Consider the following 22,989-nt stretch of genomic DNA (forward strand, 5'->3'; position numbering starts at 1 on the left):
TTTGTCAGCTTCTAGTGCCTACTGATAAGCTTCAATTTTCACAAGTACAAATTCAGACGGTCCGACTAGCCCTGCAGTAAGCTAATCAGAACGATTGTTTGTCCTTAGCAAATACAGATACGTTGAATTCAAAATACAAGGACAGTTTGTGGTAATTTCTTCAAGTCAAGATGCACAGTACAAAAGGACTGTGCAGTTTAAAATAGCTTTGCAAAGCAAGAGGATAGAACAGATTTTAGAGAATAGGTAGAGTTGATTCTAGAATGACTTTCTCGTCTTGATACCCAAACTTTTAAGATCATTATCTATTAAGTTTCTTCCCCTTTACATCTGTGATTTGTGTTGAGTAATCTAAAATTTATTTAATCGACTAAAATGTCTGTCTGTTAAAGATGAAACATTTCAGTAACTTTCCACTCTGATGAAAAGCTTACTCAGCAGAAATTGCTTTCCATGGGGTGATTCTGTGGTTACCATGGACATGGAATTGGATCCTAGCCCTTCTCTCTAAGACAATGAGTCTTTCTCTCTGTTGGCCTTGCAAACGTTTGTCGTTTCGTTATCGGATCTCTTCACAAGCTCTCAGCAATTTTCTGCTGTTATGTTTAATATATAACTTTTAAAATCTTAGTTATTATTTCTTTAAATAATTTACTCCTTTACCCCCTTTTTCCTATAATAAAAGGCAAGTTTCTATCACCCAATTACAACAGACTTACCATGATCAAAAGATTAATCAGTCAAAAATTCAGTGTGGCCTAGGGATTTTGATCATTAACAAACTCATTAGCGTCGTGACCACCTTAATACTTAATTGTCTTGAAAAAAATGGTTTTCTGTTACCTTATTTATTAAAAAAACTGGAGATTTAAAAAAAAAAAAACTTTGCCCTGTACAATAAATAAGAACATTAAAATAGGATACTAACACATTAAGGGCTAAGTTTACTGTTTAGTTGCCCAAATTGTAGCAGTTACTGTACCAGGTGTTACATATTTGTGAAGTATTCTGCTGTTAGTCTATTAGTTTGATGCTTCAGAGAATTGTTCCAAAATGGTTGAACAAAAACACAAATGAGAATTTCGAAAATCAACAGAATTATTTTAATATTCTCCAATAAAAAAAACATGGACCATTTATTGCTAAAGATATTCTATACAGATAAAATTGTTGTTTTGGAAAATTAGTACTCAATGAGAAGTAATTTTACAATAAGATTTTGTTCAGCTTAGAAACAAGTTTAAATAACAAAACAGTCATAAAGTTAGCTCAAGTGCATTAAGAAAATAATTCAAGAACATTTTTCAACGGTATTTTTATTTCGGGCCAACTGCCAAATTATAATAAATAAGAGAACATGGTGTTTTATGCACAAGGAATTGTTCATTTTTCATGCAATCTAACAAGCAGAATTTAAATACACATGAACACTGGCAAACGGTGTAATTTTGTCATAAAAGAAAACAAATCTTGGCAATTTTATTTAACAATACAGCTGGGTAGCTTCAGAGATAAGCTGCGTTAGCCACAATTTGGATTAGTATTTTACCTTTGTATAGCTTCCACTGTGGTACATTTTCGAGAATGTAAACTACAGAATTCCAGTATGTTACAGACAGCCACATACTCGGGTGTTTCAAACATATTGCAATGCACCACAAAGTAAAACAAAGTTAAGCAAATGGCTCTTCCAAACATATCCATGAAACTTCTCCTCCACCCCCACAAGAGATCACTGTAAAAGATAAAGTTTTTAGTCACTGTCACTGCTCAAGTTCATGGGATGCTGAAGATAGAAAATTCACTGACTGCACCCAACTAGACAGGTTGCTGTCAATCCTGTTTATATTGAAATTAAAAATGCATGTGCGTTATTTAAAGGGAAACTATTTGTGAGGAGAGGAGGGGGTGGGAGTGTCCAATTTAACAATTTTCCCCTTCCTTCCCAGTTCCATCTATGACCCACAGCATGCAGCTTTGAGCTGATCCCTACTGATTAAAAAATAGCATTTTGTAATGGATTCCCTGAGGAGCTCAGCAGAATGGTACTGTGTCCAAGCAGATGTGCTCCACTGACATCACTAAAAGGATTATATACAACAAATATGCTATCAGCTGGAAGGTTTTCTGCATAGAAAAGGTCCAGCTGGTCACTGAGGTTTCTTTGGTCATGCACATTACATTGGAAATCATTATTCTTGGGAGACATTTCCTACGGTGAGTTCTATGATGACGTAATGGAGCACATCCGTTTGAATGAATTCTGTTGCTGTGCTCTGCAGATTGTGGAGGTATCTTACACCACACGGACTCCAGTGGTTCAAGGAGATGACTCACTACCACATTCTCAAGGACAATTGGAGATGGGCATCAAATGCTGGGAAACTGAAATTGAAACAAAAAAATGCTGCAGAAGTCCCGCAGGACAGACCGCATTTGTGAACAAACAGAGGTGACCTTTCATCAACTCGGTTTCTCTCCACAGATTCTGCCTGACCTGTGGAGCTTTTCCTGCAATGTAAAAAAAATATTTTCTTATCAACAATTTGGACAAGAGGTAAATTTAGAACACAAAACAAATTTTCCAATTTGGCAATGAGTCTGCTTCCTCTGCACTGCCATTCTGTAAAAATATATTGATTTGAATTCTCCAGTGAAGAAATGATTAGTCTTCCAAATACTTCACTGGTTGTCCTAATTTCGACGCACATTTGTGGGGGTAAGGGTACATTCTTGGGATATGGCCAAAGATTCTGGCCAGCATGCCTCTGAGTAGGGGCCCTACAAGTGAGAGCTGACTTAGATCTCACTTTGGGCCTTCCAAAGGCTGCAACAGGTTTAGTAGCATATGGAATTGATTGTCTTAAATTAGGAAATGTTGGGGGGGGGGGGAAGCATGTCATCTTCATGAATTTCACGTCAGCCCATTTAAGGCCGACATCCCACTGGGGTCTACAGCTTTGACTGTTATTGGCCAGGAGTCCTGTTCCATTACAACTCTGGTGGCATAGACAGCACCCAGAATTATAGGGCCCAAATGTGCACACTGCTCTTACATCATTATTTTACAGAATTTTTATTTTAAATTTCCAGGATGATATAATGAAATAACTTCTTCTAACTTAATTAAATCGATGACACATTTCCCTTTTTGATGGGTAATCTTTTGATTTTAACAATGAAGGACAGTGACTTGGAACTTTATAATTGGTAGTATAATTAAGGTCTGCAGTTTCTTAAGGACTTCAGGGATGCTACATTCCAGTTAGCAGCATCCGTGTACAGATTTTGATAAGTAGTGCAGCTTACAGTATTTGGAATTTTGTTTGGTTTTGTTTTCTTGGAACTAATTTAAAGAGGGTGATCGGTCTGTGTTCCACATGAGCTCTATATATGGCCACTTTGTTTGCAAACAACGCTTGATTGGAGTATCATCAGTTCGCACCATTGGATCCTCAAAGCCCATGACAACAGCAGTTCCTTCGACATACATAACCTTTTGAAGAACAGAAAGAACATCATTTCAATAAAGTAGAAAAGTGTTTGGTTGATCAGAAATGTTTTATTTCTTTGACATACAATTACATATTTTTTTAGGTTGGATAGTACACTACAATACACTTGCATCTTTTGCATGTGAAACAAATAAACCACTCTATGAGTAGGGAAGCCTTCAAAGAGAGTACACACAGCCTTGTCTGTCTTAACTGTTTTAATGCTGATGACAGCTGTGTGAGGTATACTTAATCTTCTGACCTACAAGTACACAGCAAATGAAAGGAAAGAAAAAGATCATGGAGATTCCAAAACAAGACGTGAGAGTTCTTTCAACTCCAAGTTAAGAGGTTGGATGCATGGTAAAAGGTCACTGTGGCCTGTTTTCTTTCTCTGAAGTATAATTGTTCCCAGTGGTTGGTAAAGGTTTGTTTAACATAATAAAGATGAAGTGTTTAATCAACCTGTTTTTCCTTTAGTGGAGAATGTAGCGTAACCTTTTTGGGGGAGTAGTAGTAGGAAGCTGAAGAATGAGCTTTGTAAAAATATATCCTTTTCTTTCCCGACTCTTTGCCTGGTTTTCTGAACCACCTTGTTAATACCGTTCTAAAAACCACTACTTGGGTTTTCAAATTCCACTCTCGAACCTCATGATCTTATATTTACACCAAGCTGTCTATTGTTACAATTCACAATTCTTTGATAAGTGCATAGCACGAAATGCAGATTATTTACAACATCAAATATTTTAATACACATTTTAATAACAAAAGCCCCGATTTTAACTTATTGTCAGAAAGTACACAAGTCAGACACTTAATTTACATCCCACTCGATTTGACTTCAACAGAGATGAAAATGGAGCAAGATGTATTGGGTTTCCAATTCCACTTTGCATACACCCCGCTCTCAGCAGTAGTGTTTGGTTAAAGTCAGTGCTTAAATAATTTCAAAAATGAATTTTTCCGTTCTTGCCTTCCTAGTTTATTTTGGGAAAAAATTGCAGGGTTATGTTGAAGAGCTGGTGAGTGGTCTATTTGTAGCTCTTTTAAAAAACTTGCACTGCATGGTACGATGGGCTAAATCGCTTATGTGTTGTATTTTAGGGAAGTGGTGATGTAGTGGTATTGTCACTGGACCAGTAATCCAGAGGGGCAGGGCAATGCTCTGAGGACCTGGGTTCGAATCCGACCACAGAATCATGGAATTTACAGTGCAGCGGGAGGCCATTCGGCTCATCGAGTCAGCACCAGCCCTTGGAAAGAGTACTCTACTTAAGCCCACACCTCCACCCTATTGCCGCAACCCCACCTAACCTTTTTGGACACAAAGGGCAATTTAGCATAGCTAATCCACTAACCTGCACATCTTTGGAATGTGGGAGGAAACCGGAGCACCCGGAGGAAACCCATGCAGACACGGGGAGAATGTGCAGACTCCACACAGACAGTGACCCAAGCAAGGAATCAAACCTGGGACCCTGGAGCTGTGAAGCAACAGCGCTAGTTACAGTGCCGCCCACCAGGTGGTGAAATTTGGTCCATTAATATGTTTTAGGAAAGGAAATGTGACTCCAGGCCACAGCAATGTGGTGGACTCTGAAATGGCATAGCAAGCCACACAGTTGAAGGGCAATTAGGGATGGGCAATAAATGATGGCCCCCAGACAGGGGCACCCTCATCCCCTGACAGCATTAGTTTTTAATATGCTCAGCAGAACCTGTGGTTTGGATAATGCCAGCAAAATTAACTGGGGTCAAACTCTCAAATCATATTCATGACCTTTATACAATTGGTGTTGTTGCACAAAAATATGAGGTTAATACAGATAACCACATCACACTGTCAATGTATGCACATTCAAATCATGGGTTTCTAAAGTGACAGGAAGTGTAGGTGATTAACAGTTAAGTTCTTGTCTTGCCTCACCTTTTCACTGTGGTTAGACTGCTTCAACCCATTGTAGTGATAAACAGTGAATGAATCTGGAATGGCAGATTCCTGAAAGCACAGCAAAATGGCGAGACTTTTACATGGATTTTTTAAACTTTTGCTTTCCAAAGTGCACTACACAGCTTTGGCGTTTAACTCTACTTGTCAAGTAAACATTAGTCAAGTCACACAATAATTAAAGCAGCAGCTGTTGACAGATCTAATTGATTAGCTGCTTACTACAAATAAATGTTTATGGATGTAGTGCAAAAACACTCATTAAACCCGGAAAACAAGATGGTGACGTATGTAGTTACTGAAGAACATCTATAAATTAAGGACCAGAGCTTCCACTTGATTGGGTTGGTTTTTCTGCACAATTCGGTTGAAGTAGGTGTATCTGGTGCAGAAGATCACTGCCTTCATAGAGCCACTTGGGCTTCCACAAAACTAGTCATCTTTCCACCTCCAGCACACCCTGCCACCCCACCCAACCCCATGCTTCTCACCGCAGGATGGATTAAGTCAATTACCATTGGGAGTTTCTGCTAATTGTGCTGGTTTCCAAGTCATTGCGGAGGCTCTCGCTGGTTCACAAGGAATGTTTCATAAACTTTTGAACGCAACTGTTTTAATTTACTGAGAGATTGGCTCCTGAATCCCAATATAACCAGGAACTTTAATTATTTAGGACACATTTTTAATCATTTAACATTGGGTGATGGATTGACACAGAATTCAAATCCATTTTCAGCTGCACCATTGAATATATCAAGCAATATTTGAAAATCAAATTAGGTTTCAAAATGCTGTGTGACTGTGTTGGTTCATGGCTAATTGTGCATTTGGCAATATGTAATAATAATCTTTATTATTGTTAGAAGTAGGCTTACATTAACACTGCAATGAAGTTACTGTGAAAAGCCCCTAGTCGCCACACTCCAGCGCCTGTTTGGGTACACTGAGGGGGAATTCAGAATGTCCAAATTACCTAATATGTCTTTCAGGACTTGTGGGAGGAAACCGGAGCACCCGGAGGAAACCTACAGACACGGGGAGAACGTGCAGACTCCACACAGACAGTGACCCAAGTCGGGAATCGAACTTGGGGCCCTGGCGCTGTGAAGCACACTGTGCTACCGTGCCGCCAGTAAAAGTGAGAGAGAAGAAATTAGACAATAAAAGGATGCAATTTTGGTCACAATTTGTATCTGGAGTGTTGATTGTGTCCAATGTGAAAATGGTACCCTTATATGTTTTATTAAATATCCCTTTGTTATACATGTTAACTATTTATGGTAGAGACATTTTAAAAAGTATAAAACAAATAAATTACAATAAACACAGAAATATTAGGAAACATTTAGCAGGTCAGGCAACGTCTATAGGGAGGCAAACAGGTTTCATGTTGATGACATTTCATCAGAACTGGAAGATACAAGACATCAACAGCTTTTAATCAAGTACCAAGTCTGGGAAAGATAAGGATGGGGGAGGACAAAGGGGGAGGTGTGTGATAGGGTGGTGGACAGAGTGAATAAATGACGAAAATAATGATGGTGCAAGGCAATTGAACAAGTAAAAAAACAAGATAGATTCACAGGAGGTGCAAATAGCTACAGCAGAAAAACTGCAGGGCAGGGAAATGTTGAAAATCTCACAAAGAGGTGGCTCTTGTGACCTGTGAATGTGGAAGAGAAAGGTGGGTGATAGCTGGATTGAATGTACTGGGAGTGGAAGAGGTATGGGCTGGTGCTGGGAGTGGCGATTCTCCCATTGGTACATGGCAGGCAGGGTGGTCTGCACTCTGGAATCTTCCAACTTTTTGAGCCATATTCCCAGGGCTTGGATCGTTTTCCTCTGTAGATTTCCATTATCGGCAAAATTGAGCTTTTTACTTTTTATAACACTGCCGTAAAAACTCAAACCATGTTATCTTTTCATGGTCATTCAAGATTAATATAACATGCTGTCTAAATTGCAGCGCACCCATGATTTTCTGACAAGCAAGCCTTCCACTGCTGTCGAGGTCAGGACTTTGGCAATTTCTCCCCTCTTAAGATAGTATTCCAGATCGTTTAAAGAAACTATTAAATGTAAAACCTGAATAAAGCTCACCAAAACCCACCTTGCTCTCTCTCTCTAGGTCAGAAGAGACCATCTTAGGAAGTTTAGGGGGTATTCCGTAAAGAAACTCCAAAATGTGTTTTGAATATTGCATAAAGGTAAATAAACTGAAAATACATTGTTGCCTCATTTAATTAAACCTTTCACAACTGAGAACTTTGAAAATATCTAATAAAAGGTAGTCAATAACAAAACACAGGGTACTCTCATTGAAATCCAACAACTTTAGCACGGTAGCATTGTGGATAGCACAATTGCTTCACAGCTCCAGGGTCCCAGGTTCGATTCCGGCTTGGGTCACTGTCTGTGCGGAGTCTGCACATCCTCCCCGTGTGTGCGTGGGTTTCCTCCAGGTGCTCCGGTTTCCTCCCACAGTCCAAAGATGTGCGGGTTAGGTGGATTGGCCATGCTAAAATTGCCCATAGTGTCCAAAATTGCCCTTCGTGTTGGGTGGGGTTACTATGTTATGGGGATAGGGTGGAGGTGTGGACCTTGGGTAGGGTGCTCTTTCCAAGAGCCGGTGCAGTCTCGATGGGCTGAATGGCCTCCTTCTGCACTGTAAATTCTATGAAATTCTATGAAACTACAATAAGAAATGCATAAAATAAGACAACTGTTTAACGAGATCACTGTCTGCTTAATGGCTAATATCACAGGAATAAAACACCGATCTCAGTGTAACCTGAACAAGATGTGCCAGATGTATTTTCGGTTATAAAATATAAAGCCCTTTTGTTGTTATGTTAAGAAAACTGCCAATACATTGAAATAGTTCAAAAATATTTCATTATTCCTTCTTCATCCTTCCAATGGAATAAATAAACTAGGCTATAAGTTTTTAAAAATAAATTTTGAGTACCCAATTCTATTTTTTCCCAATTAAGGGTCAATTTAGCGTGGCTAATTGACCCACCCGGCACATCGTTTTGGGGTGGGACCCACGCAGACAAGGGGAGAATGTGCAAACTCCACACAGCCAGTGACCTGGGCCGGGATTGAACCACGGTCCTCGGCATCGTGAGGCAACAGTACTAACCACTGTGCCACCGTGTTGCCCACCCACGTTATAAGTTGAGAGAGCAGACACCAACACCCAAGCTTTCTGCCTAGAACATAACAGGAACAGGAGTAGGCCATTCGGCCCCTCGGGCCTGCCTCACCATTCAACAAGATCATTATTGATCCGATTGTGGCCTTAACTTGCACATCAGACACAAAATACTTATTCAAAGTCTCTGCTATTTTCTGGTTTCCAATTGTCAATTCCCCAGTCTCATCCAGTATATGGGACCAATACTCACTTTAGCTACTGTTTTCCATTTGATATGCTTACAGAAACTTTTCATGTGCATTTTTATATTTCCTGCTCGGTTCTTTTCATACTAAACTTTTTATCTTCTTAAAAGCCATCCTTTGCTGCTTTGTAAAAAAAAAAATCCCAATCTTCTGACCAACACTTAACCTTTGCAGCATTACAAGCATTTTCTTTCAATGCTATAGCATCCTTAGTTTCCTTAGTTAGCCATGGATGGTGTATCCGTTTCATAGAGTCTTTATTTCTCAATGAAATATATCTTTATTAATAACTATGAATCATCTCTTTAAATGTCTGCCATCAATCCACTTTGGCTAACTATTTCTTCATTCCCTTGTGTTTTTATATGGTGCAAGACACTAATTTTAGATCCAAATATCTGATCCTCAAACTGAATGTGAAATACTATTGTGCTTTGATTGCTCTTGCCTAGGATATCCTCTACTTGGAGATCATTAATTAATCCTGTTTCACTGTAGCTGGGTCAAAATCCTGGAACACCCTCACTAACAGCACTCTGGGTGTGACAATATCACATGGATTGTAGCAGTTCAAGAAGGCACTCGCCACAGCCTTCAAGGGTGAGCAATAAATGCTGGCCTAGCCAGCAATGCTCACATTGCACAAATTAATTTTAAAAAATTTACACATCATCAGGCCCAATGCAGTTTATTCCCTGGTTGGTTCCAGAATATATTGTTTCAGAAACTGTCCAGAATACACTCCATTAACTAATTCTCCAGGCTCCTTGCAAACTCGATTCATCCAAACCATTTAGAGATTAAAATTTCCCACGATTATTGCAGTACCTTTCTTACAAGCCTGCATTGTATCTTAATTTATACTCTACATGAAGCTACTGTTAGGAGGCCTATACACTTCTTCCCACTAGTGACTTCCTTCCTTTGCTATTTCTTATGTCCACCCAAACTGATTCAATAGCTTGACTGCGTGGACCAATATAAGTTCTCATTATTGTATTGATCTTACTCTTTATTAACAGAGATACGACTCCTCCTTTTCTTCTTTCTGTCAATCCACAATGCCAAATAGCCTTGAATATTCAGAACCCAACTGTTGTCATCTTATAGCCACACCTCTATAATGGCCATCATATTCATTTATTTCTATTTCTTTATCAATTCATCCATCTCGACACGAATGCTGCAGATAAACAGCTTTTAATTTTGTCCTTTCGCCATGTTTTCCTATCTGAGACCTCAGTTGGTACACTCTCACATCTGTATGCTCTGGTTATCATAACTGCATTGCTACCCTGCATTATTGCCCTGTTCTCTAACTTTCCAAGTGTCTCTCACGTGAACCCTCCCTAGCCCACTATTTTGTTTAAAGCCGTCTTATAGCTCTAGTTGTGATTCATCAAGATTCTCATGCCTGCGTGGGTACAGCTCCCATTTCCCCATTACTGGTGCCAGTGCCTCTCAAGTCAAAACGCACTTCTTCTATACCAGTCTATGAGGCATGCACCTAACTCTGACCTTATTTACCCTATATTAATTTGCTCGTCACTCAGGTAGTAACCTTTGTAGTTCTCACTTTTAATTTAGTTCTGAGCTGCTCACACTTGTGTTGCACAGTGATAACTTCACTGGTTCACAAACGTCCTCATGACAGGGAAGTTCCTTTCCACTTAGTGCTCTTTGATTGATTGATTGATTTGTTGTCACATGTACCGAAGTACAGTGAAAAGTATTTTTCTGTGGCCAAAGGAGCGTACACAGTAGACAAAAAGAATAATCGACAGATAAATTGACAAATGGTACATTGACAAACAGTGATTGGTTACAGTGCGGAAGAGCCAAACAAAACAAAAATACATGAGCAAAAGCAGCATAGGGCGTCGTGAATAGTGTTCTTACAGGGAACAGATCAGTTTGAGGGAGAGTCATTTAGTAGCTGTGGGGAAGAAGCTGTTCCTATGTCTAGATGTGCCAATACAATTCCAAAAGAGGAAATTACAACTACTATTCCACAGCTTTACATTAAATTTAGATTAAAAAAGTAATTAAGCTTCAAGGAATGGAAATGGATAATACTTTATAGGGACATTGGTAAATTATCAAATTTTTATTTTTAAAAAGTTATCAAGTGACCATTCCCATAGGCCAATGTGAGAATCATAATTACAATCCTATGAAGGCTAGAGCTATCAGGATTAAGCACTTCCTTGGCAGGTGATCTTCTGCTGTAAGCTTGGGTTGAAGCCATAAATCTGGTTAAAAATGGCAAGCTGTTTCAGTCACATGGGCTACAGGCAAAGTGGCATGGTACATTTTTCTCTATCGCCTTCCCTTCCTAAAGATCTTTTCTTTATTTCTTTCTTCATAGCTTTCCTGACTGAGATTTGATAACTATCTTCGCATTCTCTCACTCTCTGTAGTGAAATAAGGTAAGAAAATTCCTACGATTTGCAGTTTAGCACATAGATACATGTGATTAATATTCTGAGGGAAGGAAGGAGAAAGGAAAAGAACATCTGATCATGTGAGGTTCTGCCAGCATGTGCCGAAGTCTTGTAGGTTATATTAAACTCGAACACTTGAATAAATTATATAGAATTCTGAATGCACAAACGAATAAAGTTATTTTGATCCATGCAGATGGAAAAATATCTGGCGTGTGGTTTGCTTTCTGTGAACATTTTGAGTTTGAAATGAAATCAAATGGGAAATGAATTTTAAAAATAGAGATCAGGTGATCACCAAGTGATGCTTGTGAAAACGGTTATAGAACAAAGAACAGCACAGGAACAAGCCCTTTGGCCCTCCAAGCCTGCAACTATCATGATGCCCTAACTAAAAACAAATAACCTTCTGCCCTTACTCGGTCCGTATCCCTCCATTTCCTCCCTATTCATGTACCCATCCAGATGTCTCTTAAATGTTGCTAATGTGGCTGCTTCCACCACATCCTCTGGTAGTGCATTCAAGGCACCCACCACTCTCTGAAAAACGTACTCCGCACATCTCTCTTAAACTTTCCCCTTCTCACCTTGAACATGTGCCCCATTGTAATTGACACTTCCACCCTTTGTAAAAACCTTAGACCATCCACGCCGTCTATGCCCCTCATAATTTTGTAAACCTCTATCAGGTCTCCCCTCAACCTCCCCAGGAAACAATCCTAGTTTATTCAAACTCTCCTCATAGCCAACACCCTCGAGACAAGGCAACACCCTTGAGAACCTTCTCTGCCCTCTCTCCAAAGCTTCCATGTCCTTCTGATAATGTGGTGACCAGAACTGCACGCAGTACTCCAAATGTGGCCTAACCAAGGTTTTATATAGCTGTGACATCATTTCCCAACTTCTGTACTCAATGCTCTGGCTGATGATGGCAAGCATGACAAATGCCTTCTTAATCACCTTGGCCTCCTGTGTTGCCACTTTTAGAGCTGTGGACCTGCACGCCCAGATCCCTCTGATGATGCTCCTAAGGGTTCTGCCATTTACAGTATAATTCATACCTAGATTTAATTCTCCAAAATGCATCACCTTGCATTTGGCCAGATTAAAATTCATCTGCCATTTCTCTGCCCAAGTCTCCAAGCTAACTATATCCTGTTGCATCCTCTGACAATCCTCGGCACTATCAGCAACTCCACCAATCTTTGCGTCATCTGCAAAATTGCATATCATACCACCCACATTTTCCTCCATTTCATTTATATATACCACAAACAATAGAGGACACAGCACTGATCCCTGCGGAACACCACTAGCAACAGATCTCCATTCTGAAAAATACCTTTTCACCACTACTCTGTTTTCTATGACCAAGCCAAGTTCTGTATCTATCTAGCCAGCCCACCCCGAATCCATGTGATTTAGTTTTTGTACCAGTCTGCCATGTGGGACCTTATGAAATGCCTTATTAAAGTCCATATAAACTACATCGACAGCCCTTCCCTCATCAATTTTCTTTGACACCTCTTGAAAAAACGCAATCATGTTTGTGAGACACGACCGTCCCCGTACAGAAACCATGCTGCCTATCACGAACTAGTCCATTTTTCACCAAATGTGCATATATCCTGTCCCTCGGTATCTTTTCAAAAAGCTTCCCCACCACTGATGTCAGGCTAACTGGCCTATAATTTGCTGGATTATTCCTGCTTCCTTTCTTAAACAAGGGAATAACGTTGGCTATTCTCCAGTTCTCTGGAACCTCGCCTGTGGTCAAAGAGGATGAGAAGATATCTGCTAAGGTCCCAGCCATTTCTCCCCTTGCCTCCCGCAGTAACCCGAGATGGATCCCATCCGACCCTGAGGGTTTGTCTACCTTAATGCAATTTGGGATACTCAACACTTCCTCCTTTGATATATTGTCATTCTCAAGACCGTTCACATACCTATCCAGACCTCAACATCCGTCATATCCTTCTCCCTGGTGAACACTGATACAAAGTACTTATTCAGGATTTCACCTACTTCTTGTGGTTCCACACTTAACTTCCTTTTGTCCTTGAGTGGGCCTAGTCTTTCCCTTGGTACCCTCTTGCTCCTAATATATGCATAAAAAGCCTTGGGATTCTCCTTCACCTTGTTTGCTAAAGACATTTCATGGCCCCTTTTAGCACTCCTAATTAAAGTTCCTTCCTACTTTCACTGTTTTTAGATGCCTTGACCTATCGTATGCTTCCTTTTTCCTTTTGACTAAACTTAGTCATCCATGGTTCCCGAATCCTGCCATTTCCATCATTCATTTCAATCAACTGGCCTTTAAAAGCCGCCCACATGAATGATGTGGATTTGCTTTCAAATAGCTGCTCCCAATCCACATTCCCCAGTTCCTGCGTAATTTGGATGTAATTGGCCCTCGCCCAATTAAGCACCCTCGCCAGCGGGCTACTCTTGTCCTTATCCATGACTATTCAAAATCTTATGGAATTATGGTCACTAAGCCCTAAATGCTCCCCCACTGAAACATGAATCACCTGGCCTGGCCCATTCCGCAATATCAAGTCTAGTATGGCCCCCTCCATGGTTGGATTGTCAACATACTGTATCAGAGCATAGCGGTTAGCACTGTGGCTTCAGGTTTGATTCCCTGCTGGGTCACTGTCTGTGCAGAGTCTGCACGTTCTCCCCGTCTGCGTGGGTTTACTCCGGGTGCTCCGGTTTCCTCCCACAGTCCAAAGACTTGCAAATTCGGTGGATTGGTCATGCTAAATTGCCCTTAGTGTCCAAAAAGGTTAGGAGGGGTTATTGGGTTAGGGTGGAAATGAGGGTTTAAGTGGGTCGGTGCAGACGTGATGGGCCAAATGGCCTCCTTCTGCACTGTATGTTCTAAAAAACCCTCCTGGACATATCTAACAAATTGCTCTCCATCCGAGCCCCTGGCTGTAAGGGATTTCCAGTCAATATGGGAGAAGTAAAAATCACCCATCATTTCACCGTTCTTATTCCTGAGCTCCATCCGTAATGTCTCACTACAAGATCCCTCCAATGTGTCCTCCCTCAACACAGCTTTGATCTGCTTCCTAATTAGCAATGCAACTCCCCCACCACTTTTGTTTCCCATTCTGTCCCGTCTAGAACAATGTTATCCCAGAATGTTAAGCTGCCAATCCTGTCCCTCCTTTAACCATGTCTCTGTAATTGCAATTACATCATAGTTCCATGCAGTAATCCAGGCTCCCAGTTCATCTGTCTTACCTGTTATACTTCTTGCATTGAAGCAAGCGCACTCGAGACCTACAGTCCCGCTGAGCCCTGCGGGTTCCCTCTGCCTGCTCTTACTCTGCGCTATATTTATCTCAATCTCACTTTTTCCCCCAGTCTCTACACTTACTGGCTTTCTGTTCCGGTTCCCACCCCCCCTGCCACACTAGTTTAACCATCCCAGCATGCACTAGCAAACCTCCTGCCTAGGATATTCAATGTCAACAAACAAATACCTTCACATTTCCTCATGGGGATTTAAATTGGACCTTTTGTATTTATTGTTCTAAGTTATGAATTTACAAAGGTTCAAGACTTCTTTTGCTGACCTCCCAAATTTAGTTTCTAAATGTGAACTTCTATCGAGGTTAACTATATCACATACTGTGCTGGTTCAAAAGGTATTCTTTTTCCCGCACTGTACACAATACAAATCTTAAAATAGCTTGGATTTACAATTTAAAACTGTCTCTTTGTAGATAATGTCAAAAGAGGAAAATCTTGAGTGTTAGTTCATGTTTTCTACTGGTGCCACATTTATATCAAGAGTCAAATAATGAACAGTACAGCACAGATAGTAAAACCAGCAAATTCCATAAGAAAAAAAAAATCTAAATGTGGACCCAACATCACTTCTTCGAAAATTAGCAAACCGGCATTACAAACCAATCTTGGAAATTGGGGCCCAATTTTAACCCATTCACTTAAGAGTTAATTGGGCTCAATATTAATGAAGGAAGACTAGTGTTTCTTTTTGTGTGGCAGGGGAGTGGGGCAAAAGAAAGGAAGAGGGATAAAGCACTAACAATTATTTGATGAAAGGATCAACACAAAAGCATATCGGGCTCAAGAAACAATATTTGCCAAACCAGAACGATAGGATTGCATAGTTTGAAGTAGGATTAACTTAATCACTAACTTTATGAGGGGATTACCTATTTTGTTAAGCATTGCAGTACTTTGCGTTAACACCTTGTATTTATATACTGTCCTAAAATATTCCAAGGTGCAGCACACAATCTGACATAAGGAGGCATGAAGGCAGACAACCAAAGGCTTAGTCAAAAATGTAGGTTCTCAGGAGCATGTTAAAGAAGAAAGGTGAGGTGCAAAGATTCCAGGAAGAAAATCCAGGACTTTGGTCCTTGGCAGTTGAAGCATGGCTGCAAATGGTGGTGTGATTAACATCAGGGTTATTAAGAGGCTTGGAGGAGCCGAGATATCATGGAAGGTTTTAGTGCTGGAGGAGGTTAATAATAATTGTTTATTGTCACAAGTAGACTTCAATGAAGTTACTGTGAAAAGCCCCTAGTCGTCACATTCCGGCGCCTGGTTTGAGGAGGCTGGTACGGGAATTGAACCCGCGCTGCTGGCCTTGTTCTGCATTACAAACCAGCTGTTTAGCCCACTGTGCTAAACCAGCCCCTGTTACAATGATGGGGAGAACTTAGGCCATGGAGGGATTTGAGAACAAGGATCAGAATCACAAAATTGAGGCATCAATCAACTCTGAGCAAATGTAGGTCAGTAAGCACAGGGGAAGATGGGTGAATGAGTCATGGTACAAGATATGGTAGAGTTTTGGATGACCTCAGGCTTTTTCTGGGTACAACATGTGAGGTAACAAATATATAGATGAGGGTTTCAGCTGCAACTGAGTGGAGGGCGGGTGCACAATTGGCCGATATTATGAAAAATGAAATGAAAATGAAATTAAAATTGCTTATTGTCACAAGTAGGCTTCAATGAAGTTACTGTGAAAAGCCCCTAGTCGCCTGTTCGGGGAGGCTGTTACGGGAAGGTAGAGGTAGGTTATGGAGGTAGAAGTGGGTGGTCTCCATTGTAGCAGGTATATGTGGTCAGAAGCTCATCGCAAGATTAAATCCTAGATTGCGGCTGTGAACAGTATGGTTTAGTCTTAGACAGGAAGAGCTGGAGTTGATGGCTAGGAGTAGCATTTATGTCGAAGACTGAAGGCATCGGCTTCACTTTTCTCAATATTTAGTTGGGGAAAATTTCAGCTTATCCAGTACTAGATTTTGGGCAAGTAGTCTGACAATTTAGAGACAGGGGCATTGTCGGGAGAGGTGTTGGTGAGGTAGCGCTGGGTGTCATCATCATATATAATGTCCTTTAGGGGAGAAAATCTGTCATCCTTATCTGGTTTGGCCTAAAGGAAGCACACAATGGGTCTAGGCATCTCAAAACTGACGAAGCCTTTGAGGAGTTCAGTGAAAGTAGGAAGGAAATGAAACGTGGAATTAGGAGGGCTAAAAGGGACCATGAAATGTCTTTAGCAAACATGGTCAAGGAGAAGCCCAAGGCGTTTTATGCATATACTAGGAGCAAGAGGGTAGAAAGAAAAAGAGTAGGCTCACTCAAGAACAATGGAGGGAAGTTATGCGTGGAACCACAGGAAGTGGGTGCAATCCTGAATGAGTACTTTGTATCGAGATGCACCAGGGAGAAGGACATGACGGATGTTGAGGTCAGGGATAGGTGTGAGAAACATCTTGAGAATGTCAATATATCAAAGGAGGAAGTGTTGAGTATCCTAAATTGCATTAAAATAGACAAGTCTCTGGGACTGGATGGGATTTATCCCAGGTTACTGCGGGAGGCAAGGGGAGAAATAGCTGGGGCCTTAACAGATATATTCGCATACAAAAGAGAAAATGCTGGAAAATCTCAGCAGGTCTGGCAGCATCCGTAGGGAGAGAAAAGAGCTAACCTTTCAAGTCCGACGACTCTTTGTCAAAGCTAACAGACAGAGAAAGTGGGAAATATTTATACTGTGGAGTGAGAATGAAAGATGAGTCATAGCCACGGAAACCCAGGGAAACTGGGTGCTAATGGCCACAGGAACCAAGGGGAAAGAGTGCTAATGGTAGTCCCCAGAGAGAACAAAAGATGTGAAGGGCCAAATAACAGAGAAACTAACATCAGAGGGTGAACTATAGAAGTGGGGGGAGGGGAAGGGGGAAGCAAAGTGGTGAAAGGGTAAGGAAAGGTGGAAAAGATTGAGGGGGGGGGGTTAAATATATATTAAGACAAGAAATGGTAAAAGACAGTTAAAATGAAATGGGATAAAAACAAATGGGTCGAGGTGGGGTAGAGCTAATCATCTTAAGTTGTTGAATGTTGAATTTGATGTTGAGACCGGAAGGCTGTTGTGTGATGTTGTTCTTCCAGTTTGCGTTGCGCTTCACTGGAACATTGCAGCAGGCCAAGGACAGACATGTGGGCATGGGAGCAGGGTCTTTTGTTAAAACGGCAAGCAACGGGAAGATCAGGGTCCTGAATGCGCACAGACCGAAGAGCTCAGCAAAGCGATCACCCAGTCTGCGTTTGGTCTCTCCGATACAGAGGCGACCACATTGGGAGCAGCGAATGCAATAGACCAAATTGGAAGAGATGCAAGTGAAACGCTGCATCAAGTTTTATCTACTTCCCAAAATCCACAAAAAGGACTGTCCCGGCAGGCCCGTGTGTCAGCGTGCTCCTGTCCCACTGAACTTATTTCCTCTTATCTTGACTCCATCCTTACTCCTCTGGCCCATTCCCTCTCCACGTACATCTGGGATTCCTCTGATGCCCTGCGTCATATTGACAACTTCCAGTTCTCGGGCCCTAACCACATTCTATTCACCATGGATGTGCAATCTGTCTACACCTCCATCCCACACCAGGATGGCCTGAGAGCTCTTGGCTTCTTTCTCGAAAAGAGACCCAGACAATTCCCATCCACCACCACTCTCTCCACCTGGCTGAACTTGTTCCATCTCTCAACAACTTCTCCTTTAACTCATCTCACTTTCTCCAAATCAAAGGTGTAGCAATGGGTACTTGCATGGGTCCTAGCTACGCTTGCCTTTTTATGGGGTATGTGGAACATTCCTTGTTCCACGCCTACCCGGGTCCCCTCCCACAACTCCTTTACCGATACATTGATGACTATTTTCGTGCCGCGTCATGCTCTCATCCGGACCTGGAAAAATTCATCAACTTCGCTTCCAGTTTCCACCCCTCCATCACTTTCACCTGGTCCATCTCAGACACTTCCCTTCCCTTCCTTGATCTTTCTGTCTCCATTTCTGGCAATAGACTATCTACTAATATCCACTACAAGCCCACCGACTCCCACAGCTATCTGGACTACAGCTCTTCGCACCCGACACCCTGTAAGGACTCCATCCCTTTGTCGCAACTGCTTCGCCTCCATCGGATTTGTTCCGATGATGCCACTTTCCAAAATGGTGCTTCGAAAATGTGTTCCTTCTTCCTCAACCGTGATTTCCCACCTACTGTGGTTGACAGGGCCCTCAACAGTGTGCGGTCCATCTCCTGCGCCACTACCCTCACCCCCTCCCCTCCCTCCCAGAACAAGGATGGAGTCCCCCTTGTTCTCACATTTCATTCCACCAGCCTCTATATACAAAGCACAATCCTCCGCCATTTTCGCCAACTCCAGCGTGATGCCACCAACAAACACATCTTCCCTTCACTCCCTCTGTCAGCATTCCGCAGAGACCGTTCCCTCAGAGATAATCTAGTTCACTCCACCATATCCAGTACCTCTCCCATCACCTATGGCACCTTCCCATGCAATCGCAGAAGGTGTAACACCTGCCCATTTACCTCTTCTATGCTTAACATCCCAGGAAAAAAACACTCATTCCAGGTTAAGCAGCGTTTCACTTGCATCTCTTCCAATTTGGTCTATTGCAGTCGCTGCTCCCAATGTGGTCTCCTCTGTCGGAGAGACCAAACGCAGACTGGGTGATCGCTTTGCTGAGCATCTTCAGCCTGTGCGCATTCAGGACCCTGATCTTCCCGTTGCTTGCCATTTTAACAAAAGACCCTGCTCCTATGCCCACATGTCTGTCATTGGCCTGCTGCAATGTTTCAGTGAAGCTCAACGCAAACTGGAGGAACAATATCTCATCTTCCGGTTAGGCACACTACAGCCTTCTGGTCTCAACATCGAATTCAACAACTTCAGATGATCAGCTCTGCCCCACCGCACCCCATTTGTTTTCATCTCATTTCATTTTAACTGTCTTTTACCATTTCTTGCCTTTCTTAATATATATTTAACCACCCCACCCCCCCCCACAATCTTATCCACCTTTCCTTACCCTTTCTCCTCTTTGCTTTCCCCTTCCCCACCTCCCACATCGACAGTTCACCCTCTGATGTTAGTTTCTCTGCTGTTTGACCTTTCACATCTTTTGTCCTCTCTGGGGGCTGCCATTAGCACTCTTTCCCCTTGGTTTCTGTGGCCATTAGCACCTGGTTTCCCTGGGTTTCTGTGGCTATGACTCATCTTTCATTCTCACTCCACAGTATAAATATTTCCCACTTTCTCTGTCTGTTAGCTTTGACAAAGAGTCGTCGGACTTGAAAGGTTAGCTCTTTTCTCTCCCTACGGATGCTGCCAGGCCTGCTGCGATTTTCCAGCATTTTCTCTTTAGTTTCAGATTCAAGCATCCGCAGTAATTTGCTTTTATCCAGATAAATTTGCATCCTCTTCGACCACAGGCGAGGTTGGGGAATAGCCAATGTTGTTCCCTTGTTTAAGGAAGGAAGTAGGGATAATCCAGCAAATGATTGACCGGTGAGCCTGACATCAGTGGTGGGGAAGCTTTTGGAAAAGTTACTGAGGGACAGGATATATGCACATTTGGAGGAAAACTGACTAGTTAGTGACTGGCAGCATCATGGTTTTGTATGGGAACGGTCATGTCTCATCAACTTGTGAGTTTTTTTGAAGTGGTGACAAAGAAAGTTGATGAGGGAAGGGCTGCCGATGTAGTTTATATGGACTTTAGTAAGGCGATTCCCACTTGGCAAACTGGTACAAAAACTAAAATCACATGGGATTTGGGGTGGGCTGGCTAGATGGATACAGAACTAGCTTGGTTATAGAGACAGAGTAGCGCTGGAAGGGTGTTTTTCAGAATGAGACCTGTAGCTAGTGGTGTTCTGCAGGGTTCAGTGCTGGGACTTCTGTTGTTTGTAGTATATATACGTGATCAGGAGGAAAACATAGGTGGTCTGATTAGTAAGTTTGCAGATGACAAGAAGATTGGTGGAGTTGATGATAATGCCGAGGATTGTCAGAGGATACAACAGGATGTAGATAGATTGGGGACTAATTGGCACATGGAGTCTAATCTGGATAAATGCGAGGTGATACATTTGGAAGATCAAATTTGGTTATGAATTATACTGTAAATGGCAGAACACTTAGGAACATTAACATACAGAGGGGCCTGGGCATGCTGATCCACTGTACCCTAAAAGTGGCAACACAGGTCGCCAAGGTGATTAAGAAGGCATATGGCATGCTTGCCTTAATGAGCCTCAGCATTGAGCATAGGAGTTGGGAAATCCTGTTGCAGCTTTATAAAACCTTGGTTCTGCCCTTTTGGAGTATTGCGTGCAGTTGTGGTCACCACATTATCAGAAGGACATGGAAACTTTGGCGAGAGGGCAAAGAAGGTTCACCAGGATGTTGCCTGGTCTCGAGGAGAGGTTGAATAAACTAGGATTGTTTTCACTGGAAAGGTGGAGACTGAGGGGAGGCCTGATAGAGGTCTGAAAAATTATGAGCGGCAAAGACAGAGTGGATAGTCAGAGGCTTTTACCAAGGGTGGAAGTGTCAATTACAAGGGGGCACAGGTTCAAGGTGAGAGGGGGAAAGTTTAAGCGAGATGTGCGGGGTAAGTTTTTCATGCAGGGGGTGGTGGGTGCCTGGAACGTGCTGCCAGAGGATGTGGTGGAAGCACACACATTAGCAACATTTAAGAGGCACCTGGATGGGTACATAAATAGGGAGGAAATAGAGGGATACTAACCGAGTAAGGGCACAAGGTTTTTTGTTTTTAGTTAGGGCATCATGATCAGCACAGGTTTGGAGGGCCGAAGGGCCTATTCCTGTGCTGTACTTTACTTTGTTCTCTTTGTATATGTGACTCAAATCCAAAGCAATGTAGTTGACTCTTAAATTCCCTTAGGGATGTGCAATAAATGCTGGCCCAGCCAGTGACGCTCACATCCCATGGAATTTAAAAACAAATGGAAACTGATGTTGGGTTTTTGTGTTATGTCACTAAGGGACAGGTACTTTCACCTCACCTTTGGAATTCAGTTTTTGTTCATGTTTGGACCAAGGCTGCAATACATCTTGCCTCAAAAAGCTTAGCTTTGACCCATCCATCCTTGCAAACTCTAAAATTGTAGGAAATAGGAGCGTCAGGATAGATCCTTGGTAAACACCGGAGGCAATAGTATGGTGCTAGAGCAGGAAAATAAGCTACTTCAGGCGATTCTCTAGTTATAACTAGATATGAAGAATGGAACCAGGCAGCTCCAATTCCACCCAGTTGAATGAAGGTCGAAGGGAAATGATGCGGTTAACAGTGTCAAAAGTTGCAGGCAGTTTGAGAATTTTGAGGATAAGAAGTTTACTATTATTAGTCACATAAGATGATATTTGTAACTTTGATAAGAGAATGTTTTAACACGGTGGCAGGCACGGAGGTCTGATGAGTGGAATTCAAATAGCAGTTCTGGGAAATACAAAGACTTTGGAGAGGAAGGCTTGGTTATGGATAGGCCAGTTGTGTGCAAGGATGGATGAATCAAGGTTGTTTTTTTGGTAAGAGATGCAAACATGGTCCAAACATGGACAAGGACTCGAAATTCTACAGGTCAGGTGACAGTAATTGCCCTCGACATCAACGTAACAGTTGACTAAGTGTAGCATCCAGAAGCACTTTATTGAAGTCAATGGGAATCAGGGGAATATTCGCCAATAGCTGAAGTGGTTCCTAGTGCAAAGAAAGATAGTGGAGGCCATTGGATACCAATTATCTCAGCTTCAGACATTGCTGCAAGATTTTTTTTGAAAAACATCCATTAAGCGGCAATTTAGCGTGGCCAATCCACCTACCCTGCATATCTTTGGGTTGTGGGAGTGAGACCCAGGCAGACACAGGAAGAATGTGAAAACCCCGCACAGACAGTGACCCGGGGCCAGGATTGAAGCCAGGTCCTCAACGCGTAAGGCAACAGTGCTAACCACTGCACCACCATGCTGTCGCTGCAAGAATTTCTTAGTGGATTGATCTCAGTCCAACCATCTTCAACTGTTTCATCAGTGACCTTTCCTCCAATATAAGATCAGAAGTCGGAATATTCGCTGATGATTGCACAATGTTAATTTGCAACTCCTCAGATAGTGAAGTAGTCCATGTGCAACAAGACCTGTACTACATTCCGGTTTGGGCGGATGAGTGGCAATTATCATTTGCATCTCACAAATGCTAGGTAATGACCATTGGCAACAAGAAAGTGTCTAACCACAAGATAGAGTCCAACTACCTCCTCATGACACTCAAAGGGAATTATAATCTATAAATTCCCCCGCCAT

General features: G+C 42.0%; 1 protein-coding gene across 2 annotated transcripts in view; it reads right to left on the bottom strand.

The window, feature by feature from the left end:
• Positions 1-1,080: 1,080 nt before the first annotated feature.
• The window catches only part of mindy3 (MINDY lysine 48 deubiquitinase 3), a 162,719-nt gene continuing 140,810 nt past the window's right edge, over positions 1,081-22,989 (bottom strand). The window contains exons 14-15 of one of the 2 annotated variants that reach the window (XM_072508667.1): positions 5,425-5,496; positions 1,081-3,496 (exon numbers count right to left, since the gene is read on the bottom strand). In XM_072508667.1, coding sequence (XP_072364768.1) covers positions 3,347-3,496; positions 5,425-5,496 — 222 coding nt within the window. In that variant the 3' untranslated portion in view covers positions 1,081-3,346. The remainder of the gene's footprint in view (positions 3,497-5,424; positions 5,497-22,989) is intronic. The other variant, XM_072508668.1, reaches the window with a different exon arrangement.

Source organism: Scyliorhinus torazame, chromosome 6 (assembly GCF_047496885.1).
Source record: "Scyliorhinus torazame isolate Kashiwa2021f chromosome 6, sScyTor2.1, whole genome shotgun sequence".
Lineage (NCBI taxonomy): Eukaryota > Metazoa > Chordata > Chondrichthyes > Carcharhiniformes > Scyliorhinidae > Scyliorhinus > Scyliorhinus torazame.